Source organism: Aspergillus eucalypticola (genome assembly GCF_003184535.1).
Source record: "Aspergillus eucalypticola CBS 122712 chromosome Unknown BO83scaffold_4, whole genome shotgun sequence".
NCBI lineage: Eukaryota > Fungi > Ascomycota > Eurotiomycetes > Eurotiales > Aspergillaceae > Aspergillus > Aspergillus eucalypticola.
In genome coordinates this window covers 468,061-490,172 of record NW_020290278.1, presented here as the reverse complement: position 1 = coordinate 490,172, position 22,112 = coordinate 468,061, and the positions used below count along the sequence as shown (strand labels likewise).

The 22,112-nt window shown below is 51.9% G+C and overlaps 6 protein-coding genes across 6 annotated transcripts; 4 read left to right on the top strand and 2 right to left on the bottom strand.

The window, feature by feature from the left end:
- Nucleotides 1-18: 18 nt before the first annotated feature.
- On the bottom strand, nucleotides 19-2,813 carry BO83DRAFT_375328 (TFIIH/NER complex ATP-dependent 5'-3' DNA helicase subunit RAD3). Its single transcript, XM_025530429.1, has 4 exons — nucleotides 2,784-2,813; nucleotides 2,255-2,711; nucleotides 2,089-2,205; nucleotides 19-2,033 (listed from the first exon to the last, which is right to left on the bottom strand). Exons 1-4 carry the CDS (start codon nucleotides 2,798-2,800, stop codon nucleotides 219-221), a joined length of 2,406 nt encoding a protein of 801 aa, XP_025391550.1. The 5' UTR covers nucleotides 2,801-2,813; the 3' UTR covers nucleotides 19-218.
- A 382-nt stretch (nucleotides 2,814-3,195) lies between these two features.
- Nucleotides 3,196-8,463, top strand: BO83DRAFT_354152 (ubiquitin-protein ligase RKR1; the record flags this gene model as incomplete). The annotated part of the gene is made up of 7 exons (XM_025529089.1): nucleotides 3,196-3,499; nucleotides 3,536-3,955; nucleotides 4,005-5,730; nucleotides 5,779-6,623; nucleotides 6,675-7,510; nucleotides 7,560-7,859; nucleotides 7,912-8,463. 7 exons carry the CDS (start codon nucleotides 3,196-3,198, stop codon nucleotides 8,431-8,433), a joined length of 4,953 nt encoding a protein of 1,650 aa, XP_025391549.1. The 3' UTR covers nucleotides 8,434-8,463.
- Nucleotides 8,464-8,951: 488 nt separating this feature from the next.
- Nucleotides 8,952-10,190, top strand: ppm1 (protein C-terminal leucine carboxyl O-methyltransferase ppm1; the record flags this gene model as incomplete). Its single annotated transcript, XM_025529088.1, has 2 exons — nucleotides 8,952-9,213; nucleotides 9,265-10,190. The coding sequence occupies 2 exons, from the start codon at nucleotides 8,952-8,954 to the stop codon at nucleotides 10,104-10,106; spliced, it is 1,104 nt and encodes a 367-aa protein (XP_025391548.1). The 3' UTR covers nucleotides 10,107-10,190.
- A 1,145-nt stretch (nucleotides 10,191-11,335) lies between these two features.
- BO83DRAFT_434513 (SUN domain-containing protein) lies at nucleotides 11,336-13,380 on the top strand. The gene is made up of 3 exons (XM_025535801.1): nucleotides 11,336-11,870; nucleotides 11,920-12,152; nucleotides 12,205-13,380. Exons 1-3 carry the CDS (start codon nucleotides 11,556-11,558, stop codon nucleotides 13,121-13,123), a joined length of 1,467 nt encoding a protein of 488 aa, XP_025391547.1. The 5' UTR covers nucleotides 11,336-11,555; the 3' UTR covers nucleotides 13,124-13,380.
- Nucleotides 13,381-13,670: 290 nt separating this feature from the next.
- Nucleotides 13,671-15,267, top strand: BO83DRAFT_414407 (DUF292 domain protein). The gene is made up of 2 exons (XM_025534564.1): nucleotides 13,671-13,711; nucleotides 13,840-15,267. Exons 1-2 carry the CDS (start codon nucleotides 13,691-13,693, stop codon nucleotides 14,983-14,985), a joined length of 1,167 nt encoding a protein of 388 aa, XP_025391546.1. The 5' UTR covers nucleotides 13,671-13,690; the 3' UTR covers nucleotides 14,986-15,267.
- BO83DRAFT_405718 (MFS general substrate transporter) lies at nucleotides 15,070-21,645 on the bottom strand (the record flags this gene model as incomplete). The annotated part of the gene is made up of 9 exons (XM_025533833.1): nucleotides 15,070-16,248; nucleotides 16,299-16,480; nucleotides 16,530-17,513; nucleotides 18,192-18,223; nucleotides 18,940-19,189; nucleotides 19,241-20,624; nucleotides 20,752-20,880; nucleotides 20,984-21,057; nucleotides 21,570-21,645. 9 exons carry the CDS (start codon nucleotides 21,643-21,645, stop codon nucleotides 15,292-15,294), a joined length of 4,068 nt encoding a protein of 1,355 aa, XP_025391545.1. The 3' UTR covers nucleotides 15,070-15,291.
- Nucleotides 21,646-22,112: the final 467 nt, after the last annotated feature.

Sequence of the window (22,112 nt, the reverse complement as noted above, 5' to 3'; positions counted from 1 at the left end):
GTAACAATAATATCTCATATTTTTGGATGATCGAAGCACGCCTTGTATATATAGTACACTGTGATGACCCAATTGAACACCAGACTTTAAACCGTGGTATCATGCATGCAGGTTGTGCAAGGACTGCTGAGAGGGGATGAAAGGAAAGCAGAAACAGAAACAAATGCAACCGATCTAATGAATGTATTGACACAATAAAGCCATTAATAAGTTCAGCTTCACTGCGCATCCAGCATCATCAGATCTTCATTATCAATGTCATCATCGAACTCATCTGCATCACCCGCACCATTACGCACTCCATTGTGGGGAGCAGGCGCGGCACCGCCATAAGCAAGATTTTGTGGTACTTCTCGCTGAGCTCGTTCCTCCTCCAACTTCTGCTTTTCACGGTGTCTTTCTATATCAGCCAAGCTCCACGTGGAGATCCCTTCTTGATCCCTAGCCTTGAACGGCTGGGCCATCGTCCGCAGGAAGTTCTTGGCGGTAGCCGCCGCCATATCAGTACTGAGGTTGGTTTCGCTTTCCAGCATGGCCTGATTGATCCATTTGGGAAGCTGGTTGCGCTTTTTCTGAAATCGACGATCAGCGAGCACCATGACTCCGTAATCGTCCTTTCCGCGTAGGACGCGACCCAAGCATTGAGCGGCGTGACGCATGGCGTCGAAGGAGAGAAAGTCGTTTTCGCGGATGCGGTAGTTTTCGCGCAGGAACTCAAGACGGGCTTTCAGGATGCGGGACTCGGTGTACTGAAAGGGAACACCGATGTTGATGACGGCGCGGCCGTAGTGGTGGTCGAAATCGATTCCTTCGGAGACTTTGCCTCGTGCGACGCAGAGAAGGAGGGCGCCTCGGCCGTTGCAGCAAGCTGTTCGGTAGGTTTCGAGGGCGAGGGATGATTCTTGTGCGTCGGGCGTCTCGACGAGGATCAATTTGTAGTTCCAGATTGAGTCAAGAATGCCCATGCCCTGCCACATGCTGATGATGGATTCCATGTACAAGTAAGAGGGGAAGAAGACGACGACGCCGTCGGGGGTGATCCGGGAGAACTCCAAGACGAGGTTGCCATAGTTTCGGACGACTCCGGGATCGTTGCGGATTTGGAAGGATGAGGATATCTGCGCCTGATCGGATCCGCGGGTTACGACCATGGGTAAGAAAGATCGACGAGCAAGTGTCATGCTGTAGGACTCCTGCATTACAGCATTGAATCCTAGCATCTTGGGGTACATCTCAAGAGGAGATAGCGTTCCTGAAGTGATAATGACGGAGCTGAATCGGTCGAACACCGGCTTGATGGCAATGGCAGCATCTAAGCAGGTGAAATGTAATACCGGGTTAGGAACGGTTGCTGCTTCTGATTCAAAAGGTTCCAAGATCAGGAGGAATCCTTTTTCGTAGGTGGCGACTAGAGTCGCGAATGTTGCTACCTCCTGGAGCGGTTGGTAGTCTTCTATGTTGATAAGCTCCAGAGTTCGCACGAGCGAGGTTAATCGTTCAGCGCAGAAGCGAAGGGGCTTCCGCTCGATATAGGTCAGATCCTTCACGTGTGTTAGGAAGGAAGGAGGCGTTTCGGATATGGTATGCATGACTTTCATTCGGGTTTTGAGGTATTCGATAAATCTTTTAAGGAAGGATACGAAGTGCTCCGCTCGTCGTATATTTCCCGGCACGGCTTCCTTGAGCAGATCATCCGGAAGGACAGGGTTTGAAATGAACTGATCCTCCTCCCTAGCTTGTTCGGCTGCTTGTAGGCCTTCAACAAGTTTCGAGTACTCATTCTGGAGCTTTTCTGCATCCGAAGTCTTCATCTCATTGATTTTGCGTTCCAGGTTATTCGCGCCTCTCGTCGCTTTCCGTAACGAATCCTCCGTAATGTCAATGCTTAGCGACTCGATACAGACGTTGTCGATATTGTGAGCCTCATCGAAAACCACGATACAATCCTTAGAGAGCTCTCGCGATACCCTCTCGGCGATCTTGGGGTCCAGCAGGTAGTGGTAAGAGTAGATAATGACGTTGCAAAAGGGCATCTGGACAGTTCTTGAGTAAGCTTGGAATAACTACAGCCATTCAAGGGTGTCATACCATGCGTCGGGCTGAGAAGTAAGGACATTGTTTATGCTCTTCTCCGTATCTGAGTAGATCATCGAGGGTGAAGACACCGGGAGGAACAAGATTGTGCGGCTCGAGCAGATCGAGGTTCTGCAGAGAAGTTATAAATCGGCCCTGACCCAGATCGCAAGCTCCATACCTCATGATATACGCAAAGTTCAACGTCCTCACCGCGCTCTTTCTTCTCCTTGACGAAGCCTGCAGTTAAGCTCCGGCACCTCGCATCGACCACCGCGCCACTCTTTTCCCGCTTGACAGACGGATGCAGACACAAGTTCTTTCGACTTGTCAGACCCAGCGCGCGGAAATCTTCGGTATGCCCAAGTTCCTTAGCCCGGAACTTCATCAGCGCCTTCAGTTCGGCCAAGGCCTTCTCGATCTCGGACATTGTTCGAGAACAGTAGATGAGCTTTCGGTGCTCCGGATAGTGTTGTTGGTAGGCGACAATCAGCGAAAGAAGAGATACAGTCTTTCCGGTCCCGGAGGGCATCTCCAGGACACAATGACCCCCGGCATCGAGGGTCTTTTTAAGATCGCACATGTAGGCATATTGTTCGGGATAGATACGAGGATACGGGAAAAGGACGGGGAGATCACTAGAAGATGGGGAGAGTCAGTTGTGACAGCTCTCGGATGAAGGTGAGAGCTACGTAAAGGGTAGTACATACTCGATAAAGAATTTCATGGTGAAAGAGGAGCGTGATGCTCGAGAGAGAATGAGAATCGCCTTTTGGGCGCCTTCGGAGGATCTTCTAGACCGCGTCGACTTTTGCCCAATCGGGAATCGATGACACCAGATCACGTGCACTGCCCGATAGAGACGCCGATAATGTAATCACGCCGCTTTTAACGGCGGGGAGCTTCGATTATCAATTATCGATATTGAAGCAAGAATCGGCATAATCCCAGGGGAATTGTGGGATGAGAGACCCTTGAACAGGTAGCTTGGGTCGGTTAGCAAGAAATTAAACTCGGCCAGGTTCACTTAAGCCTCTCTTCTATGGTTGTGACCTGCTCTACTTCCATGCTATATACGCGCATTCCGTCATTTTCTTTACATCCCGCTTCCCCCACTCTACTATGAGCAAGAAGTTCAAATCTCAGGCCTCAAGCAGCCGAGCTGCTGCCGGCACTTTCGGCGGCTTTGGTGGATTCTCCGGCGCATTTTCTAGCCAAGGAAAAGAGCCATCTTCACTTACATATGTGGCTGAACCGCCGGATCTTTCCCGCATATCGGAGGCACAATTAGCGATTGCGTTCAAGAACTTTCTAAAGAAAGATGAAGTCACCAGAACGAGAGCACTGGATGATCTGCGAGATCATGTATCGAGTGTCGAGAGTCGCAGCGGAACTCTTGATGACGGGTTCCTGGAAGCTTGGGTAGGTCAACCTTCGCATTATGCGCCCCCGGGATAGCAAGTTGATCATGGTTCGGAACATCGGCAGATTAAAATCTACCCCCGCGCTTCCATAGATCTGTCCCGCAGGGTGAGACAAACCGCTCATTCTACTCAAGGGTCGATTGCCAGTCTGGTGGGAAAGCGAATTGCTCGCTTCCTGCCCAAGGTGATTGGCGCGTGGCTGGCGGGGATCTATGATAATGATAGACCTGTCCATCAGTCTGCTTTGAAGTCTTTCACCCGCGTCTTTTCGACTGACGAGAAGAGAAGCGGCGTGTGGAAGGTCTACCAGAGCGCTATCCTAGAATTTGTGGATGATGTCATCCTGCAGCAGACTGCTCTGACATTGAGCGATGAGCGAACAGTCAAGCCTGACGATGCAGAAGCGAAGTATGCGCGTGTAGCTGGCACTGCGCTCTTGTTATTCAACCGAGTTCTAGGTAGGCGGAAAGCCATATTGTACCTAACAACCTAACTAAAGCAATGTAGGACACTCGACCCGCGAAGATCTGCAGAAGGATCTGCCGACCATCGAAACTCTCTTATGCAGCAAATCTCTATGGGCGCTTTCTTATCACGACGACCCTTTTGTGCGCAAATCGCTCTACATCCTTACTCGATCAGCTGTGTCTAAAGAGCCTGAGGAGCTTGATTGGAAGCTCATCAGTGCTGCCTTGATTGGCAAGGCTTTGCACAGTCCCCAACTTGGCTCCGCATCGGAGCTTTCCGAAACGATTTTGCGGGTAACGTCTGCAAGACCGCAACTATGGACAGAGGACTATTCTGGGAAGTCGCCTCCTTCCAAGAGACTTCTTCAGTACATACAAAAAGGTTCACAAAGCGGCACAAGCTCCTTCTGGCCAAATCTTTGCCAATTACTCCAGACGATTCCTTTCGAAACACTGGCCAAGATTGACTCGCAATCTACATCTGATTCTCTTGGTCTGTCTGGTGCGGTTGCACTAACAGAGTCGTTCCAGGAAGGACTCACTTCTAGGGATGAGCCTCGACAGAATCGTGCTGTTGGTTGGAAGGCCTACATTGACACGTCGATGTGGCTTGCGCACCGGCTTTCTGAGGAGGATAGGGAAAAATTCTTGCAGGACAGGCTTGCTCCGTTGATATTGCAATATGTCAAGCCTGAACAAGATCGTCTTCAATGGACTCTTCCCCCTTCGTCAGCGGAATCTATCTGCACGGATTGTCTCGTCGCAGTTACAGCAAAAGGCTACAAAGCGGTGGTCGAGCAGCTGTGGACAAAGTTGGCCGATGGCCTACTCGAGGCCGTAAAGCTGTCATCACCAGAGCAGTCCAAGGACTTCAAGTCCTCACAGGACGCAGTATGTGTGGAGGCTGAGCGTCTGTTCTCCTCGGAAGCCTTGTTGCTTTCGCGTTTGCATGATACTGCCCATGAGACAAGCATTTTGGGTGTATTCAAGAATACAGGCCTAAAATTACTCGATAATTGCCTGGAGGTGTTGCGCTCCAGGAATGGTAAGCCTTATGGAGCGGCTGCGGTTGTCGAAGAAATAGTACGCAAAGTCCCGCAAATCGCGCAAGGCTCGCAGTCGTTGTTGAATTTTGTTCAGCAGGATGCGCCTGAGCTCTTGGCATCGCCATCCGCTGATCGATTGGTATCCATTATCATGTCTTGCCGATCTTGGGAAGGGTTCGGACCTAGCTTCGAGAAGGTCGTCGAGCGTGTGGCACAGTCGGATCCTGAGTCCTCAAATGTACATGCTGTTCAGAAGCTTCTTTCCACTCTTGATTTCCAGGAGCTAGGCGACAAGAGTGGACTGGTTTCTTTGGTCATGCGGGCCCTAGACCAAGCTTGCAAGGGCAGCGACCTTCACTGGTCCATTGTTGTTGCCGTGCTACAGAACCATACTTCTCTTGGGCAATTGACGGACTCGATTTTCCTGTCTATTGTGGATGCCCTCTCTGAAGAGAGCAAGGTATTTGACACGCTACATGGACTTTCTCGCATCTCCAGTTCGGTCCCCACTGCTGTCAGAAACTTCCAGAGCGGAGGCCACGGCTCAAAGTTGTCTGGTAAGCTGTTGTTCCTTACCGAGTCGTCGGATGAAGAAGTAGCTAGTCTCGCAGAGTCGCTGTCCAAGACTGTGAAAGATTCCGTCGTCAGTGAGACAAGCGCCAAATCGAGCTTTGAGATCCTGCAGCACCAGTTCGACAATGTGAATCAAATGTCACTTTCGTAAGTCGCGACCCAACGAGAGGAGAGAAAAGAAGCTAACGGTACTAGCATCGAGTCCATGTTGAGCATCGCGGAAGAGCTGCTACAGAATGTCCCTTCCGCGGACATTGGAAGAGTAGCGAAGGACATACTGCCGTCTCGTCAATCTTGGGAGAATTCCCTTGGGCCTTTTCTCGAGCTCCCTCCACGGCTATCGGCTGCCGTCACCAGCCCGCTCGCCGGTACCGTGCATCTCGTTGATCGCAGTGTGTCAGACGCATTCCGGGAACGCTACGCACGTACTCCGCGCGACTCCAACAATTGCTCGTCGGCGTTCCGTCTGGCATTCTACACCATCAAGATTCTTTCTTCATTCGATATTATTGCACATTTGGAGATTGAGGAGCTTGAGACACTGTTTTACAATGTACCCCTAACAGTGCAGCTTATTGATGATGACTTGAGCGTCCAAAATTGCAATGGAATAACCGGCATCACACACCCCGAGCAGCGTGAGGAGTACATGGAAGTAGTCAGCGATGGTCGGAAAGCCGTGAATGGCTGGGCTCAGTCGCAAAAACTGAATGCCGGTAAAGGACTGTCAGTTGGTTCTTTGCTTTCTACATTCTGGACAAGCCAGGTCGAGAAGCTGGACTCCCTTTCTCCGTTAGACTACCAAATTGGGTTGGCGTTTGTGAAAATTATGGAAGCTGTGGATTCGTCAAACAAGAGTCGGTCATCAGAAGAGGTCACACAACTTTGCAGGGATATGCGAAAGGCGAACGCCATTCGGTCGGCCTCTTGGGTGACCGTGCTACGAAGTGCCATACTCTCCAACCCTGCCGGCACACGACTGTGTAACGAGTTTGTGGCGGACTCCACGGGGTTGAAGCCCACCGAAGAGAGCAAAGATGGTATGTCGAGGCCCCTTTACCCAGTCAATATAATCTGCTAATATAGACTAGGTCTTCGCAAGCTGGTCCTTTTGAATCTCCTGTTATCTGGAGAAGAAGAGGTTGCGGCCTCCATTCCCACACAGCGTTTGGTGTTCCTTATCAAACATCTCATTCAATGCCTACAGTCTGAGGGCACATCTCTGAGCATCAAGGCCGAGATTTTCCAAGTCCTGGTAGTGATGCTTCCTAACCTACAGGAAATCTACGGCTCCCACTGGGAGGAATGTATGGATATCCTTATTACCACATGGCAAGAGACTGGTGGTAGCGACGAAGCCATCCCTACTCTGCTATCGTCATTCAGACTCCTTTCTCGTCTTCAGTCAATCGCAGGCGACGAGGAGAGTAACGATGATGTGAAGGATGCGTGGTCTGATCGGAAGAATGCACTCTTCAATAGCTTGGCATCAACGCTCCAGAAATTTGGTAAGTGTTGGAAACACGGTTATCACGTATATGCTGACTGGACAGATTCGTCCACCACCTTCCACCAACCTCGAGATGTGGCTGTTGATCTGTTGTGTCGCTTCCTCAACGTTATCCCAGTTGATCACATGGAGGACGCGAGCAAGTTCTTCCCTCTTATCACAGCGCAGAGCCCTGCGGTGCAACGCGCAGCTTACACAGTCCTCCATCGGTACATCCCCAGCGTGCAAGAACAAGTGTCATTTGACGTGGCGCTGTCGAAGACGACGGTCGGACTGCCTGACGAGCTCATGTCTTTGCTGCTCGAAGCACCGACTATGGAAGGGGTTAACGCCGCCTATGGCGACGACAGGATGTGGGCCGAACTACGGTCGTATCTGCTAAGCTGGAAGGTGGTTTTCGATCACTTCGTTAACGCGGTATGTATTGGTGTCTTGCTATAGGAATATGGTTTGCTGACCGCCACAGTCTCTTACTGTCCAAGAGAACTACGTGGCTAGTATCAAGGACAACGAAAGTCTCAGCCCACTTTTGGAGTTCATGTTCGATTTCCTCCAGCGATCGGGCGGAAAGATGGTGGATGCATCCAAGTTTGACATCCGCTCCTTCGAGCTCGATCAGTCCGAGAGCGCTGAGAAGGAGATTCAATGGCTTCTCGTGCACTTGTATTTCTTGTGCTTGAGGCACCTGGCCAACATGACTAAGAGTTGGTGGCTCGATACGAAGAAGCGCATCAAGGGGCCGGTGGAATCCTGGACCGAGAAATTCGTAAGCTGCCTGAATATTTGGCTTGCCCTATTGTAAACTAACACTGCATTAGATCTCGCCTTTGGTTATCGAGGACTCGCTCCGGGGAGTCACTGAATGGACAGCCACCCAGGATCCGAACGAAGAGCGGGCGCTGAACGTGAAGATCTCACCCAAGACTGCGGAGATCATTGCCAGCATCCCGGTGGATGAAGAGTCGCCACCAGTGGCATTGTCTTTGTCCCTTCCTCCGGCTTATCCACTGCAGCCAGCGTTGGTTGTGAGTCGAAGCCGTGTGCTCGTGGATGAGAAGAAGTGGCGCAGCTGGTTGCTGACCATCCAAGGGGTGATCATGTTTGCCAACGGCAACCTGGTGGACGGACTGCTGGCGTTCCGAAAGAACGTGCAGGGTGCGCTCAAAGGACAGAGCGAGTGTGCGATCTGCTACTCGGTCATTTCGACGGACATGCAAACACCGAACAAGCGGTGCGCGACGTGCAAGAATACCTTCCACTCTGTGTGTCTGTTCCGGTGGTTCAAGAGCAGCAACCAGAGCACGTGCCCGCTGTGTCGGAACAATTTTGTTTATGTATAGGGGGTGGGTAGTAGAGATGTACATAGAGAGTATATTGAAAGTGTTCATTACGATGCTACATTACTCGATGACTATCAGTATCTGTCACATCCGCATGTCCTTGCCCGGACTGGAAAGAGACAAAGCTAACAACAGCAATACTCAAAGAGTCAGTAAACCTTTTTTCAAACAAGCTACATGGTTTGGTAAACTTTTTTTTTTTTTTCAGCGGGTTCCTCTCTTAAGAAGACAATTTGCGAACAACGCAAGTCTTTCCTCTACTCCACCTCTTTAGTAGGAAGTGATGAAGAATAGAAGATCAAAGTATCTCGTTGTTCAGCTCCCACTTTCGCTCCTAAAATCTCTGTCAGTATAAGCAAATAATAGCATCTCTTGAGTAACTTGTTCTCATAGTACATAGTCAACATGCAGATCCGACAGCTTGTAGAAGTAGAAAAACTGTGGGGGCGGCACCGCGGGGCACAACCAACTTTCCGCCGCGGAGCTCCAACTTGAGCTTCTCCATCTCCTCCTCGTCAATGTCCGCCTCGCACATCCCTAACTTGAATACCCTGCGTCGCGGCGGTGGTCGCGGCCGATTTCGAAGTCGTGGAGGTGGCCAGCCTGGTGAGGCAGGCCACGGGTCTCATGGCGCCAAAGATCGTGTGGTGCAGGGCACCGACAATGACGCCAGCGTCTCCCGCCTCAGCGCCGTGAATCTGGGCTATCTTGATGATGTCTTTGCACCTGCATTAACGCCTCCGGGCATGGAAGTTCGCCGACTTCCCATCATCAACAGAGGTACTTTCCCGTCAACAGATTCCACAAATTTTTGAAATTTAACCATCATAGGTACCTACGTTCGCACCACCACCATCGACCACCTCGTCACCCGCTTTCTGAGCGCCCATTCCTCTTACCCCAAGAAACAAATCATCTCCCTGGGCGCCGGCACCGACACGCGCATCTTTCGTCTCCTCTCCTCCCCTACATACGACGCATCGAATCTAGTCTACCACGAAATCGACTTTTCTGTCAACACTTCCGCCAAAATCAAACTCATCCGCGCCGCACCTCTCATCCAACGCGTCCTCAGCAGTAGCAGCGGCGACGTCGAAATCTCTCCAACCAACGACGCCCTCCACTCGCCCTCCTACCACCTTCACCCCCTCGATCTCCGCAGTCTACCCACCTCACCCGTCCTCCCAGGCCTCGATCCTACTCTCCCCACCCTCCTCCTGTCCGAGTGTTGTCTCGTATACCTCACCCCCGGCGAAGCCAGCTCGGTGGTCCGCCACTTTACAGAAACCATTTTCCCGGCGACCACGCCGGTAGGGTTGGTTTTGTATGAGCCCATCCGGCCCGACGATGCATTCGGGCGCACAATGGTGGCAAATTTAGCCACGAGAGGGCTTCAGCTGCAGACATTGCAAGAGTATGCGTCGCTAGAGGCGCAGCGACGGAGGTTACGGGAGCTGGGACTGGACAGGGGACAGGCGGCGGCGGATGTGGACTTCATCTGGGAGAAGTGGGTGAATGAGCGGGAGAAGGAGAGGGTGGCAGGGTTGGAGATGTTGGATGAGATGGAGGAGTGGAGGTTACTGGCGAGACATTATTGTGTTGCTTGGGGGTGGAGGGACACCCCGGGTGGAGTGTTTGAGGGATGGAGGGAGATGGAAGGGCAGGAGGAGTAGGAGTAGGAGTAGGTATACAGTAAGAGATAAGAAGTATGACTGTGTCGTTATGGAGTATTGTGTGCGTCATACATTATAACTAACTAGCTAGCTAGTTAATTTATTGCTTCTCAAGTAGTTCCCCAGACTATCATATGAAAGATTACATATGAATGGGAATCCACGTTGAGCGCACAGGCCAAGGGGCGAGAAAGAGGAGAGAGTAGACTATGCAGTGGAGTGAAGTGCATGGCAGCCCAAGCTTGCAACATGCATGCAAACCACCCCAAGACCCCTGTTTACTCCGTATACTAGTATTATAATTTTATTGTTATTGTCAATTATTGCCTAAAGTACCTGACAGAGAAACCAGTATCTGCCCAGCAATCAAGCCATTGGTGCAATCAAACATGACCATAGATACGAGCCCTTGAGCAAGCGAGACACAGACTAAACATAGACTATTGCCCAAGCTAGCACCATAGCTCCCGCCTATGAGCCTGTACGATTGGCTTGCTTTCTCGCCCCCCCTTTTTTTTCTTTTCATCAAACTGCCAAAGTCCGTGGCCGGTCAGTGACTGAGACTAGCCCAGAGGCAGAGAGGCACTGACTCGAATGGACTCGAGCACTACTTTGTGACTTATACTGGAATAGGATGCTGATCCGGTCTGGACGGATGCTGATCGTGATGTCTTTATCTGGGAGAGGAAGGGAGTGGTTGTGAGTTTGTCCCGTGTCATATTCTGGTAGAGTTGAGTTGAGTTGACAGATGGCAATAATTTAAGGGATTGAGTTGGATAAACTCAGCAGATATATCATTGTTCACAGCTACGCGCTCTCTCTCTCTCTCTCTCTCTCTCTCTTATATTTACTCCCCTTTTGTGAGTTCTACCACCAAGTATGGATGAATGTCTCAGGGTCCACGGACCCCTTATCCATCCATCAGGAACCGTACGGTAACCTACACTATTCCACTAATCCCAAAGAAGTAACATACGGGGGGTATTCCATGAACTGCCGCGGCGCAAAGGCCGCTGATTGGCGTGACCCCCTGAGCGGGTCATGCCTAATTGGGATCGAAGCTTTAGGGCTATCCCGTTTGGGTAACCCGGGGAGAGCATCACTTTCAGGCTACTAGTCGTAGTAGTCTCTCTTTAGTAGTTTGATGGTGGTGGCAGTGGGTTCCTCGTTTCTCTTTTCTTCTGGGTCTGCCGGCTCTTGTCTCTCTTTTTCTTTCTCTTCTTTCTTCCCTTTCTTTGCTTCGGTCCAGTCTCTCGTTCTTGTCCTTACTGACCCTAGTCTTTCGTTTCGCGTGGTCTGTCGTGGTGTCATATTCAATTATTTTCTATACTTACCTGCCTACTTGTCTGCTGCTATATATCTCACAAAACTGACCCATACATATCACATCACTCCACCTTTGGTCACATATACATACAACATACATACATACACACCTCTCATACAACAATGAAGGCCACTAGTGCAACGGTGGCTTTCCTAGCCATGACTACTGTCCAAGCAGCCAAGCACGCCCATGACCATGGCCACCACCGCAGCCATCGCTCGGTGGATGCCCCCGTGGTAAAGAAGAGTTCCTCGTGCCAGTTCCCTTCCGGTGCTGGCTTGATCCCCATTACTCCCCACGAGGTCAATGGTGGATGGGCTATGAGCCCTGACCAGGAGTGCAAGCCTGGTGGATACTGCCCGTATGCTTGTCCGGCTGGCCAGGTCTCTATGCAGTGGGACCCGGAGGCTACTTCGTACACCTACCCCATGTCTATGGTAAGCTGCCTGGGAGTAAACCTTTATTGGGCGTGACTGACAAGAGTAGAATGGTGGACTGTACTGCGACGAGAACGGCGAGATTCAGAAGCCCTTCCCGGACCGTCCCTACTGCAAGGACGGCACCGGCGTCGTCAGCGCGAAGAACAAGTGCAAGGAGCAGGTGTCCTTCTGTCAGACGGTTCTTCCTGGCAATGAGGCCATGTTGATTCCCACGCTTGTTGAGGAATTGGCTACCCTGGCTGTTCCGGATCTGAGTTACTGGTGTGAGACTGCGGCGCAGTAGGTTTTCCATTACTTTTACTTGTAAGAGATCATTATACTGACAGTATAGCTTCTATATCAACCCTCCGGGATACAACACCGAGACGGCCTGTGTCTGGGGTACCTCCGCGAACCCCTACGGCAACTGGTCCCCGTATGTTGCCGGCGCCAACACCGACGGCGACGGCAACACCTATGTGAAGCTCGGATGGAATCCGATTTACCTGGAACCGACCACCCCGTTCCGCAACGAAGTCCCTGAATTCGGTGTCGAAATTGAGTGTGAGGGAGGCGGCTGCAATGGACTGCCCTGCAAGATCGACCCGTCCGTCAACGGCGTGAACGAGATGACTGGCGACAGCTCGGTGGGTGCAGGCGGTGCCACCTTCTGTGTGGTGACTGTACCCAAGGGCGGCAAGGCCAATGTCGTTGTCTTCGACAAGGAAGGCGATTCGGCCAGTGTGCCGGTGTCCAGCAGCAGTGTAAGCAGCGTCGTCGTGAGCAGCAGCGCCAGCTCCAGCTCCACCTCGACCAGCAGCATCGCCCCTACTACCAGCAGCACGTCGACGGTTATCAGCACCAGCTCCAGCACTACCAGCAGCACCCCGACCCCGACCCCGTCCAGCACTACTACCTCCAGCTCCACGCTCAGCTCCAGCTCCACCATCAGCACCACCAGCTCCAGCAGCATCACCCCCCGGCCTACCCCCAGCTGGACGCCCTCATCCAGCTGGAAGGTCAGCTCCAGCGCAGCATTGAACTGGACCGTGTCGGCTAGCTACACGTACAAGCCACACGCCATGGTGGAGACAGGCTCCTCGCATGCGAATCCTGTCGCTGCCGCTGCTGTTGGCAGTGGTTCCAGCCAGTCATCTGCAACTGCTCAAGCAACACAGTCGGCAGCTGTGACAGATGGTGCTGCTGTTGGCAGTGCTGTGTCCAAGCTGAGTCTGATTGTGGCGGTCCTTGGAGCGATTGTAATGGTCTAGACTTGAGACCATGTTGACTACTAAACAAACCATAACTAAATGGTTGCATACTCACCATCATTTTTCTTGGTTCAATTCTGATGGGCACCTTTTTCACACTATACCTTATACCCTTATGATTGACGTTCTTGTACATGCTTGATTGATGAGCATTTATTGATAATGTTTACTGTTATTATAGTCATTAATCTGTAATCCAAGTGCCACTTAGCATGATCATAGGGTACAGGATAGAACAGCCCGCATTTACATAGTACGAGCTTTCATTGAACAGTCAGATTCTGTCTTTCTGGTTGCGTAGCAGTGCAAGTGACAAAGAAACTCTCAGATAAATTCAAATAAGTAACTCAATACCCACAAGCAAAGTGGAGTATTGGTTAACTGGACAGAATAGAAACAGATGATGTACGGAGAGCCTGTGTCAATGCCAAAGCGGGAAGCCAATCGGCCCACCTCCACCTCCACCTGCACTGCCTAACATCATTCACCACCGTCATCATCATCATCTCCTCACCACCTCCCTCTTATCTCACACTCACCACCACACCCACAATAACAACCACCAAGATGCCTCCCTCGCCACAAACAGTACGCCATCCCTCCCCCATCCCATCCCATCCCATCCCATCCCATCCACCCCCTCTGATTCCCTCCCCTCATCCCCTTCCCCCCGCACCCCTCCAACCCCCAACTAACAACTCCTCTCAATCCTCCAGGCAAAACTAACCAGCACCCTCCACCTCCTAATCCCACGCCTCCGCCTACTCCAAAAAAAAGACACCGCCAGCTCCGTCGTCCAACGGCGGGACCTCTCCACCCTCCTCGCCGAGAACCGCTCCACGAGCGCCCGCATCCGCGTCGAGAATGTAATCGCGACCGACACCGCAGTGGAAGTAATGGAGATGGTCGAGCTCTACTGCGAACTACTTCTCGCGCGGGCGAATCTCCTCGATCAATCTGCCTTTGGGGAGAAAGGCGCGCGCGCGCGGAGTAGAGCGCGGGGAGAGGCGCAACGCCATCTTTCTTCTTCTTCATCTACTTCGTCATCATCTAAAGGTGCAGAGGGGAGAGGGTCAGGGTTCTCGTTTTGGGGATTCGGGCGGAAACAACAACAACAACAAACTCATCAAAGTACATCACAAGCAGAAGCAGAACAAGCAAAAGCTGAAAGCGGCGGGGAAGAAGCAGGCGCAGTGGAAAAAGAAGGCTACATCGACCCCGCGCTCGACGAAGCCGCGGCAGTGATATTTTACTCGTATGCGCGGTTCCCGCATGATATTCGGGAAATGACGATCTTGCGGGGACTACTTAGCGATCGATGGGGGAAGGATTTCATGATGCTGGCGCAGGAGAATAAGCTGGAGGAGGTGAAGATTCCGGAACGGTTGGTGAGGGGGTTGAGGGTGAAGCCGCCTTCGGAGGAGTTGGTCGAGAGTTATCTTGTTGAGATTGCGAGGGCGTATGGGGTTACTTGGCCGGATGGGTCTGTTGCTTCGCCGGAGGGGGATGTGCCGAGTTTTGTGGAGGATGAGGGTAGGGATGATAATGATGGTGATGGGGATGTGAAGTTGCCGTCTACTCCAAGGAAGATTGGTCAGTCTGGTGACGGTGAAAGTGATGCGCGACGGGCATCCGAGACAATGGAGTTGAATAAGGCGACGCCGCCGCGGGGGCTATATTCCGAGGGAAAGAGTCCGGTGAGTGTGGCGCCGCCGGGGCCGAGGGTGGATAATTTGCATCCCAAGGTCAAGGTGCCTGGGGAGGAGGATGTGTCCCGCGAGGCAAGGCAGTCGAAGCCGGCGAAGAGTGATATACCCGAGTTGGATGAGTTGACGAGACGGTTTGCGGCGTTGAGACGGTGACATTGCACATTCCGTCTACACTCACTACATTGACAGTTACGATGTTATGATGATAAGCACGAGCAAAACTTCTATTAGATGCATGCATGCATCTATCTATCTATCCTCTCTGTTCTCTCTTTCGTCATCCAATGCATAATGTAACAACAGGTATAATATATCAACAGCAACCGCTGAACCATCCCAAACCAGATCAAATCCAAAGCACACGACCGGACACCGCTATGCAATGGGTCCATTATATATATGTACAAGAAGCAACTCTAACGCCTGTGCAGTGATATGAGAAAATGAAACAAGCAAGTCTTAGTCCCGCTCTTCTTCCTCACCGGGGAGGAAGACTTCATGTCCGGAACCTTCGTAGACAAAGATGGCTGCCACGCAGCCAAACACCGACACCAATGCAATCAGCCACCAGGCGAATCCGACCATGCCCATCTCCAGACCGTAGCCGTACCACGATCCGGAAAAGATCGGTCCAATGGTACGGAACGCCGAGGACACGGACTGGCCGATGCCATGGATGGTGCCGAGCACTGACGGGTGCGGAGAACAGTTGTTCAGGAGAATGATGGAGGTGGGAAGAGTGAAGGTTCGTGCCGTCACTTGCAGGAACAAGACCACAATGATGGAGAACCACACCCATCCGCCGTTGGCCTGGCCCGGCGGGGGTGCGGACGACGGAGCAAGAGCAATGTATGGCGCGAATGCGTACGCCAGAGGGAAGAGCGTCAAGAAGTACTGGTAACTCTTTGCTGTGCCCAAACGGTTGTTTATGCTGGGGTAAATGGTGAACTGGAGGAGCATGCCGATCACACCGAGAATGGCAGTAGCGAAACCAACACTTTGTGGCAGCATGCCCAGACCGCCAGTGAAGATAAAGGGCAGTCTCTGGGCCGGACTGGCAGGGTCGTTGGCATCATAACGCGGGGTCGAGAGGAAAAGCAACCAGAGGTTGTTGAAAGCACCCATCTGGAAGTCGAAGAAGGCCTGCGCCAACAGCGTGCACAGCACGTTCTTGGTCCAGATCCGGCGGAAAGGCAAAGTGCGAGCCTGACGGCTTCCCTTAGTTGCCTTCTCTTCCATCTCGTAACTCTCGGCCGGGTCTCTGCGGTTCAGCAGAGGACCAGCCTCGTCGTAGTCCGCGAACGGCAGTCTCTGGTACAGCGGAGAGTTCGAGGGAACGACTGCCCGGATGCCGCGAGCGAAGATGCGCATCGAGAACACGCCCAGACCGGGCTTGCCCTTGCAAGCTTCCAGAGTCTGTGCAGTCAGTTAGCAGTGCGCATAACAGATTTCAACAGAAAACATACCTCTTCAAGACCGATGGCGACACAGACCGCAGCAAATGTCAGGAAAATGCAATTCGCCAGCATGGGCAGGGCATACGGGTAGCGAACGAGCCACTGCACACCGTTGGCGCCGCCGAAAGAAGAATCAGGACCGAAGAGTCGAGGATACGCCTTGACCGGATCAGCCAGCATACCACCCATCACTAAAAGAAATTAGCTGTAGCCACAAAAACATCACAGCAGGGTACCTACCAGGTCCGAACAACGCGGCGACGTTGAACCCGATAGGCAGAATCAGGAACGCGCGCGAGTGGTATTTCTTCTCCTTGACATTCTCCGCGATCATGGTCCGAATAATACCAACCGTCCCGTTGATGGCACCGCCAAAAGAACGCCAGAACACGGCCTGCGCGAACGACGTCGAAAAGGCAACACCCAGACAGGACAGCGCGGTACCAATAAGACCAACCAGCAAGACAAACTTGCGACCACCCCATTCTGCATCGGCGACACGGCCCCAAGGGATAGCTGTTGCAAATTGCGCGGCGGTAAAGGCACCCTGGAGGATACCGGCCTGCGTGGAGACATCGGCGTCGGAGAGGTTCTCATCGAAGGATTTCAGTTGGTAGAACATATATGCTTGCAGGGAGGCAATCTGGAGGAAGTCGAAGACACGACAGAGACCCAAGAGAGCCAACTGCCCTTTGCGCGGCAGGGACATCCATGTAACGGGTGCTGGACGAGGCCGGGGAGCCGACGAATCGGCCAATTCTTGAGGTTGTAGGAGAGACATTTGTGGCTGGCTGTAGGAATGGGAGCGGCTGCGAGCGTGTCCAGGACCCCAGTCGAAGGAAGTGTTCCTCGCGGCCATGTTGGAGTGAGAGCGATTATCGTCGTAATCGTCGTCGTAGCGGCCGGAAGAGCCCTCAGAGACGTCAGCTAACGAGATGTTGGATTCTCGGCGACGTCGTTGTTGAGAAGAGGTAAAGTCCGCGGGGTCGGGTTCGCCGCCTTGATCGTGACCGGATGTCCAGGAAGTGGCTCGGGTATGACGAGCATTCCGGCTCTTAGAGGCTTGGGCGAAGGAGGAGGAGGTGGCCGAGAGGGGGTTGGGAGTGGCCGCTGGAGTAGAGATGGCCGAGGAAGGGGTGGTGGAGGAGAGCGATAAAGAGGGTAGCGACGGACGCCCGGCGGTTCCTTGAGAGCCGGATTTTGGCGCAGGCATTGGAGAGTTACCTTTTGGGGGGGCGGCGAATGATGATAGGGCAGCCCACGGTACTGGAGAAGAACAAGAAGGAAGGGAGGGGCCGGACCGGGGCTTGATGGTTTGGTTTAGGTCAGGTCAGATCGGGATCCACGAAAAGAGAAGAAGCGAGAATGAGAGACTGAGAGAGGAAGTAAGAGAGAGAGAAAGAGAGAAGAAGAAAGGAATGGAAAGGGAAGATCGTGAAAAGAGAGAGAGAAAAGACTAGACAGAGAAGACCATCAGGAGAACTGCCGTACTCAGTAAGAACTGGGAATTACAACTTACTGGATGTACTGAACAACTGAATGGAAATTAATGAAGTATACGCCCAAAGAGGAAATAACTTGTGAAACTAAAATAAGCCGAATAAATTAAAAAAAAGTTACTAAAATAAAAAGGGAAAAAAAAAAAAAAAGCCATTCTTTTTGAAATTCTTTTTATTCTTCATTCGGATCGGCAACGGATCCCCGAGCTTGCGACGACTCTTTCGTCGGTTCTCCACTTCAACTCGTCCGTTCCTTCCTCGTCCGGCCTTTGGCGTCTTGGCATCCATTCTATCCCCCCCGTTGAAATTTCCTCTTGTCTTATTTGGCACTTTTGTTTCGAGTTTCGACACAATTGATACCCACTCTCTCTTTCCTCTTTTCTACAAAGTAACTAGATAGGACTAGGATGATACTTCCACTTATCTCTCCCCCGGCTAAACAGACCCTCACCAGCGTCTCATCCAGACGACCTGAAATCTTTTCCCTCCCGTTCCCTTGAAACAAAAAAAGCCTCCATTCATGCGTCTTTCAGAAAGTGTCTACGTAGCATCAATTCCGACCTCTCCGCTAGTTGATGTGTATGGGGCAGGTGAAAACTTTTTTTTGTCTTTTTTGAACGAAAGTTATGCAGGCTGCGTCAGACGTCAGAGATCAAAGCCTTCAATTCAGACGTACGCAATTCAGTGCGTAGATAAAAGTAGCAAGTGACGGGAAGTGACATGCAGTTCGGTTGTTGGTTCGGGGCTGCGTCCGCACGAGTCAGGTTTTCTTTCCTGTCAGCTAAGAACTAAGCTACTAGTTAACTTTGTTACTCGTTGTCGGCGTCATGCATTTCTATGGCTCGTTGCCGCTTTGCTCCGGCTTTGCGTATGTATGTATGTATCGTCAGTCGATGACCGTCCCGTGTATTAGCCGCTGTATGGTATGGTTCCAGGGTTCAAGGAGATGGATCGTAAGTTTGAATTGGAAGAAAGGGAGGAACTTCTTGTTTATACATGTTTGATATTTATATTTATATTCATTTATAAGCACATCAATAATCACACTTATTATATAAGGTGCATCTATCTATCGCACATAATGTTCTTCCGCTCGCCAGGATGGACTCCGTTGTTCTGCCAACGGAAAATACCGCGGTGGCTCCTGTGACTTCGTCCAGCGTCGCCAATGCCACCACGGCGTCTCCTCCGATTCCGTCCAGGGCTTGGACCTCTCAATCCTATCGACACTCTCCGTCGAAGCCCTCTCCTTCACCCGGCTAAATTGCTGTTGGCGCCGGTATATCCGCATGATCGTATAGATGGCCACAATGGTAACGACAAAGCCGAAGACGGGGGCGATCCATCCCACATTGTTATCTAAATTGCGATAGTCAGCGGGGTTATTCTTCCTGCCGTCAGCTGGAGTCTGCTTACCATAAGCACTCTTCAAATTGCCGGACCCGCTCTCACTCTCCTCATCATCACCAGTCTGACCCCAATCGAAGTGTGCATCAGGGTGATCAGGATCGATCCAAGGAACGGTGTTGATTCCAGCCGGGGGAATCGCAGGTCCAGCGCCCTCCTCGCCGGGCATTCCATACGTCTGCGCATTCTCACATGATTCCCTGCCACAGTAGCTCTGGAGATCGGGCGACGGCGTGAAGGTGAACATGCTGCGCGACTTGCCCAGAACCTTGCCCTCCACATCCACCGCCTCCGCGTAGGTCCAGCGGTAGAAGTGCGGTGCTGAGTAGCTCGTCTCGAATCCTCTCTTTTCGGTCTGCTTGATGAGCATATACGGGCCAGTGGAGTTGGTCGCGCCGTAGAACCGCCAGTACTTCACACGCGTAGCCCCGTTCCAGCTGACGTAGAACGTCGTCGGAGAGAAGGTGTCGGTAGATTGCGAGTACGTCCAGAGAGCCGGCACGTCGGTAGGCATTCCATCCCATTCGAACTTTTGCGCCCGGTAGTTCATGATGCGATCCTTGTCGATGTAGCCCCAGAGCAGCACGTTGCCTTCTTCGTCATGTTCCGAAACATAGGCGTTGTTACCCCATCCAATGAATACGTTCTTGTTCGGAAGGACTTGCATGTTACCTTGGCTGGAGCTGATCATGGTCTTCCCGGGAGGAGAGTAGTCGTGCAGCTGAGTGGCGGTTTTATCTTGGTGATCGATCAAGATGATCATGCCCGAGGAGAAGTCGTGAGTGCGGTTGAACCCATTGAAGCCGTTGTTGTACAGAGACAGCAGAGTGTGGGTGGAGTTTTCACCAAGCCACCGCGCATCGTGCTGCTGCGAGAAACTGAAGTTGATGTTCTTAAACGTGGGATGCGCTCCATGCAACCGCCAGATGATGGATCCGTCCTTGCCGGAGATCTTGTAGATCGCGCACGTGTGGCGCGAAGAGATCAAATAATCGCCGTCGGCGTTCTTGTCGATCGAGTTGATATGGAAGTAATCCCAGGGCGAGCGCGGGTCCAGCCCAGTGCCCGACGTATCCGTGTGACTAGGCCAGGTGTAGGCATCCGAAGGGTCGACGTGGTCGAGGGACTTCCACTCGAACAGAACTTCGTTGGTCTCCACATCCACCTCCTGGAAGATACTCTCCATCACCCATCCCATGCCGGATTTCACATTCCACGGGGACATGTCGAACTGTCGCTGCTGGTAAACCGTCATCAAGGCAGTCTTGCCGTCATTGATAGGCATGAATTCGTGCATATCGCTGGATGCCATGCCGCCTCCGGGAACCACGGTTCGGACGATGCGATAGTGGTCATCCATGATGACTCCATGACCTCGACAATACCCATTCTGTTGAACACCCTGAAAGAAACACAAGTGATCCTTTCCCTTGTATTTGCAAACGTGCATCCCATGGGCATTTCCGGGGCCCGAGTTACCCCAGCCGCTCCAGACTAGGTTCTATAACATGGTCAACACCATACGATACACTCGGGCGGGAATATCAGAAGCATACCCCCTCATCATCATAGATATACGGGCCGGAATTGGACGCTTCGTACGGGCCGACAAAGATGTAACCTGGGCTTAGCTTGTCGGGAACTCTATGTTCCAAAGTAAGGACTGGAGGATAGAGATCGGGTCGCTGCAGGTGGACGTCGAGACAAGGTTAGCGATCCGGGTGGCGAACATCTTGGCTACTATTGCGTGCAAGCAGCTGCGATAACGCTAAAGCGGGCGCAACTCACAGATTTGAAGACTGAATCAATCTCTGCGACAACAGTGTGAAGGCATGCGAATAGTAATAGCGCCACACAAGCGACTATGGAGGACGGAGCCGATCCCCCGGCGATATGAGTGAAGGCCACCATGGATTCTTTACATCACTTGCTCGGAGTGAGCTCGGAAGTTGATAGGAAGATCGAATGAGCGAGAGGGAAACAGAGAAAAAGGAATGTCGATTGAAAGATGAAGAACAGATGCGGATGGCGAGAAAATCCCACAGTCAATGCAGGGCCACCTGATCGGGGTGTCAAGGTATGTACCGAAGTATGTATACAGGGATGAAAGAATGGGGGAAGATCGGGGGAGAGTAGGGGAAGGGATCAGCGCTTGATGATATAAAGGGAGGAAGAGAGGGCGAGAGGGAGAGAGATAGTAGAGGAGACGAAAGCGGCGAAACAAAGAACCACAGGACGCTCTCGACTTTCTTCCTCTCCTTCTGTTTGAATCCTCTTTTTTTTCCCTCTGGTCTGCTTTTTTTGCCCGCAAACCGCCGAGGATAACGTTTGGCAATCCTGCTTTATGCTTCAGGCTGGCCACAGTTCGTTACACCCGATTTCCTCGTTTCGTCGGTGGAGTCATGCCAAGCCCGGCCAACGTACGATGACACCCAATGTGGATTAGCCATGGCGAGCCGGAGTTCTGGAAATGTAGTGGCTACAAACCGTCATTGGTTGATCGGGGCGGGGACAGGATAAAGATCCCCACCCCAATCTGGCACTGGCTGTTCATGTTTATTGCAGTCGTGCAGCAGCAGGGATTGAAATCTCCATACCTCAGACGCAGAGGCACAGTTGGCATGGCATACAGAGGCAGCAGCGTGTGTTGGTCCATACCGACATATGACAGATAATGATACGGTCTGTCAGAGAAAGATATGTTCCAAGGTATAGTAGTATAGTAATAGCAAGATAATTACAGTTGTGAATTTCCACAACTCTAATCGTCATCACGTTGCGCAAAGATAGGCGATCTTTGTGGCGCATTTGGCACCTGCCTCGTAACTAGGAGAATTGTCTATCCCAATGCTTAGTTCGGGCACTTATTTACAGAGACACGTTGAAGTACTACGTAGACATGACCTCCTGATCATCC

What these genes read in the sequence shown, in the direction of transcription:
- BO83DRAFT_375328 (XM_025530429.1), bottom strand. An exon ending in AACTTTGCGTATATCATGAG is followed by an intron (nt 2,206 to 2,254) that starts GTATGGAGCTTG and finishes ACTTCTCTGCAG; the next exon opens with AACCTCGATCTGCTCGAGCC. An exon ending in ACTTCTCAGCCCGACGCATG is followed by an intron (nt 2,034 to 2,088) that starts GTATGACACCCT and finishes AGAACTGTCCAG; the next exon opens with ATGCCCTTTTGCAACGTCAT.
- BO83DRAFT_434513 (XM_025535801.1), top strand. Translation starts at nt 11,556, where the DNA reads ATGAAGGCCACTAGTGCAACGGTGGCTTTCCTAGCCATGACTACTGTC. An exon ending in ACACCTACCCCATGTCTATG is followed by an intron (nt 11,871 to 11,919) that starts GTAAGCTGCCTG and finishes TGACAAGAGTAG; the next exon opens with AATGGTGGACTGTACTGCGA. An exon ending in TGGTGTGAGACTGCGGCGCA is followed by an intron (nt 12,153 to 12,204) that starts GTAGGTTTTCCA and finishes CTGACAGTATAG; the next exon opens with CTTCTATATCAACCCTCCGG.
- BO83DRAFT_414407 (XM_025534564.1), top strand. Translation starts at nt 13,691, where the DNA reads ATGCCTCCCTCGCCACAAACA. An exon ending in TGCCTCCCTCGCCACAAACA is followed by an intron (nt 13,712 to 13,839) that starts GTACGCCATCCC and finishes TCAATCCTCCAG; the next exon opens with GCAAAACTAACCAGCACCCT.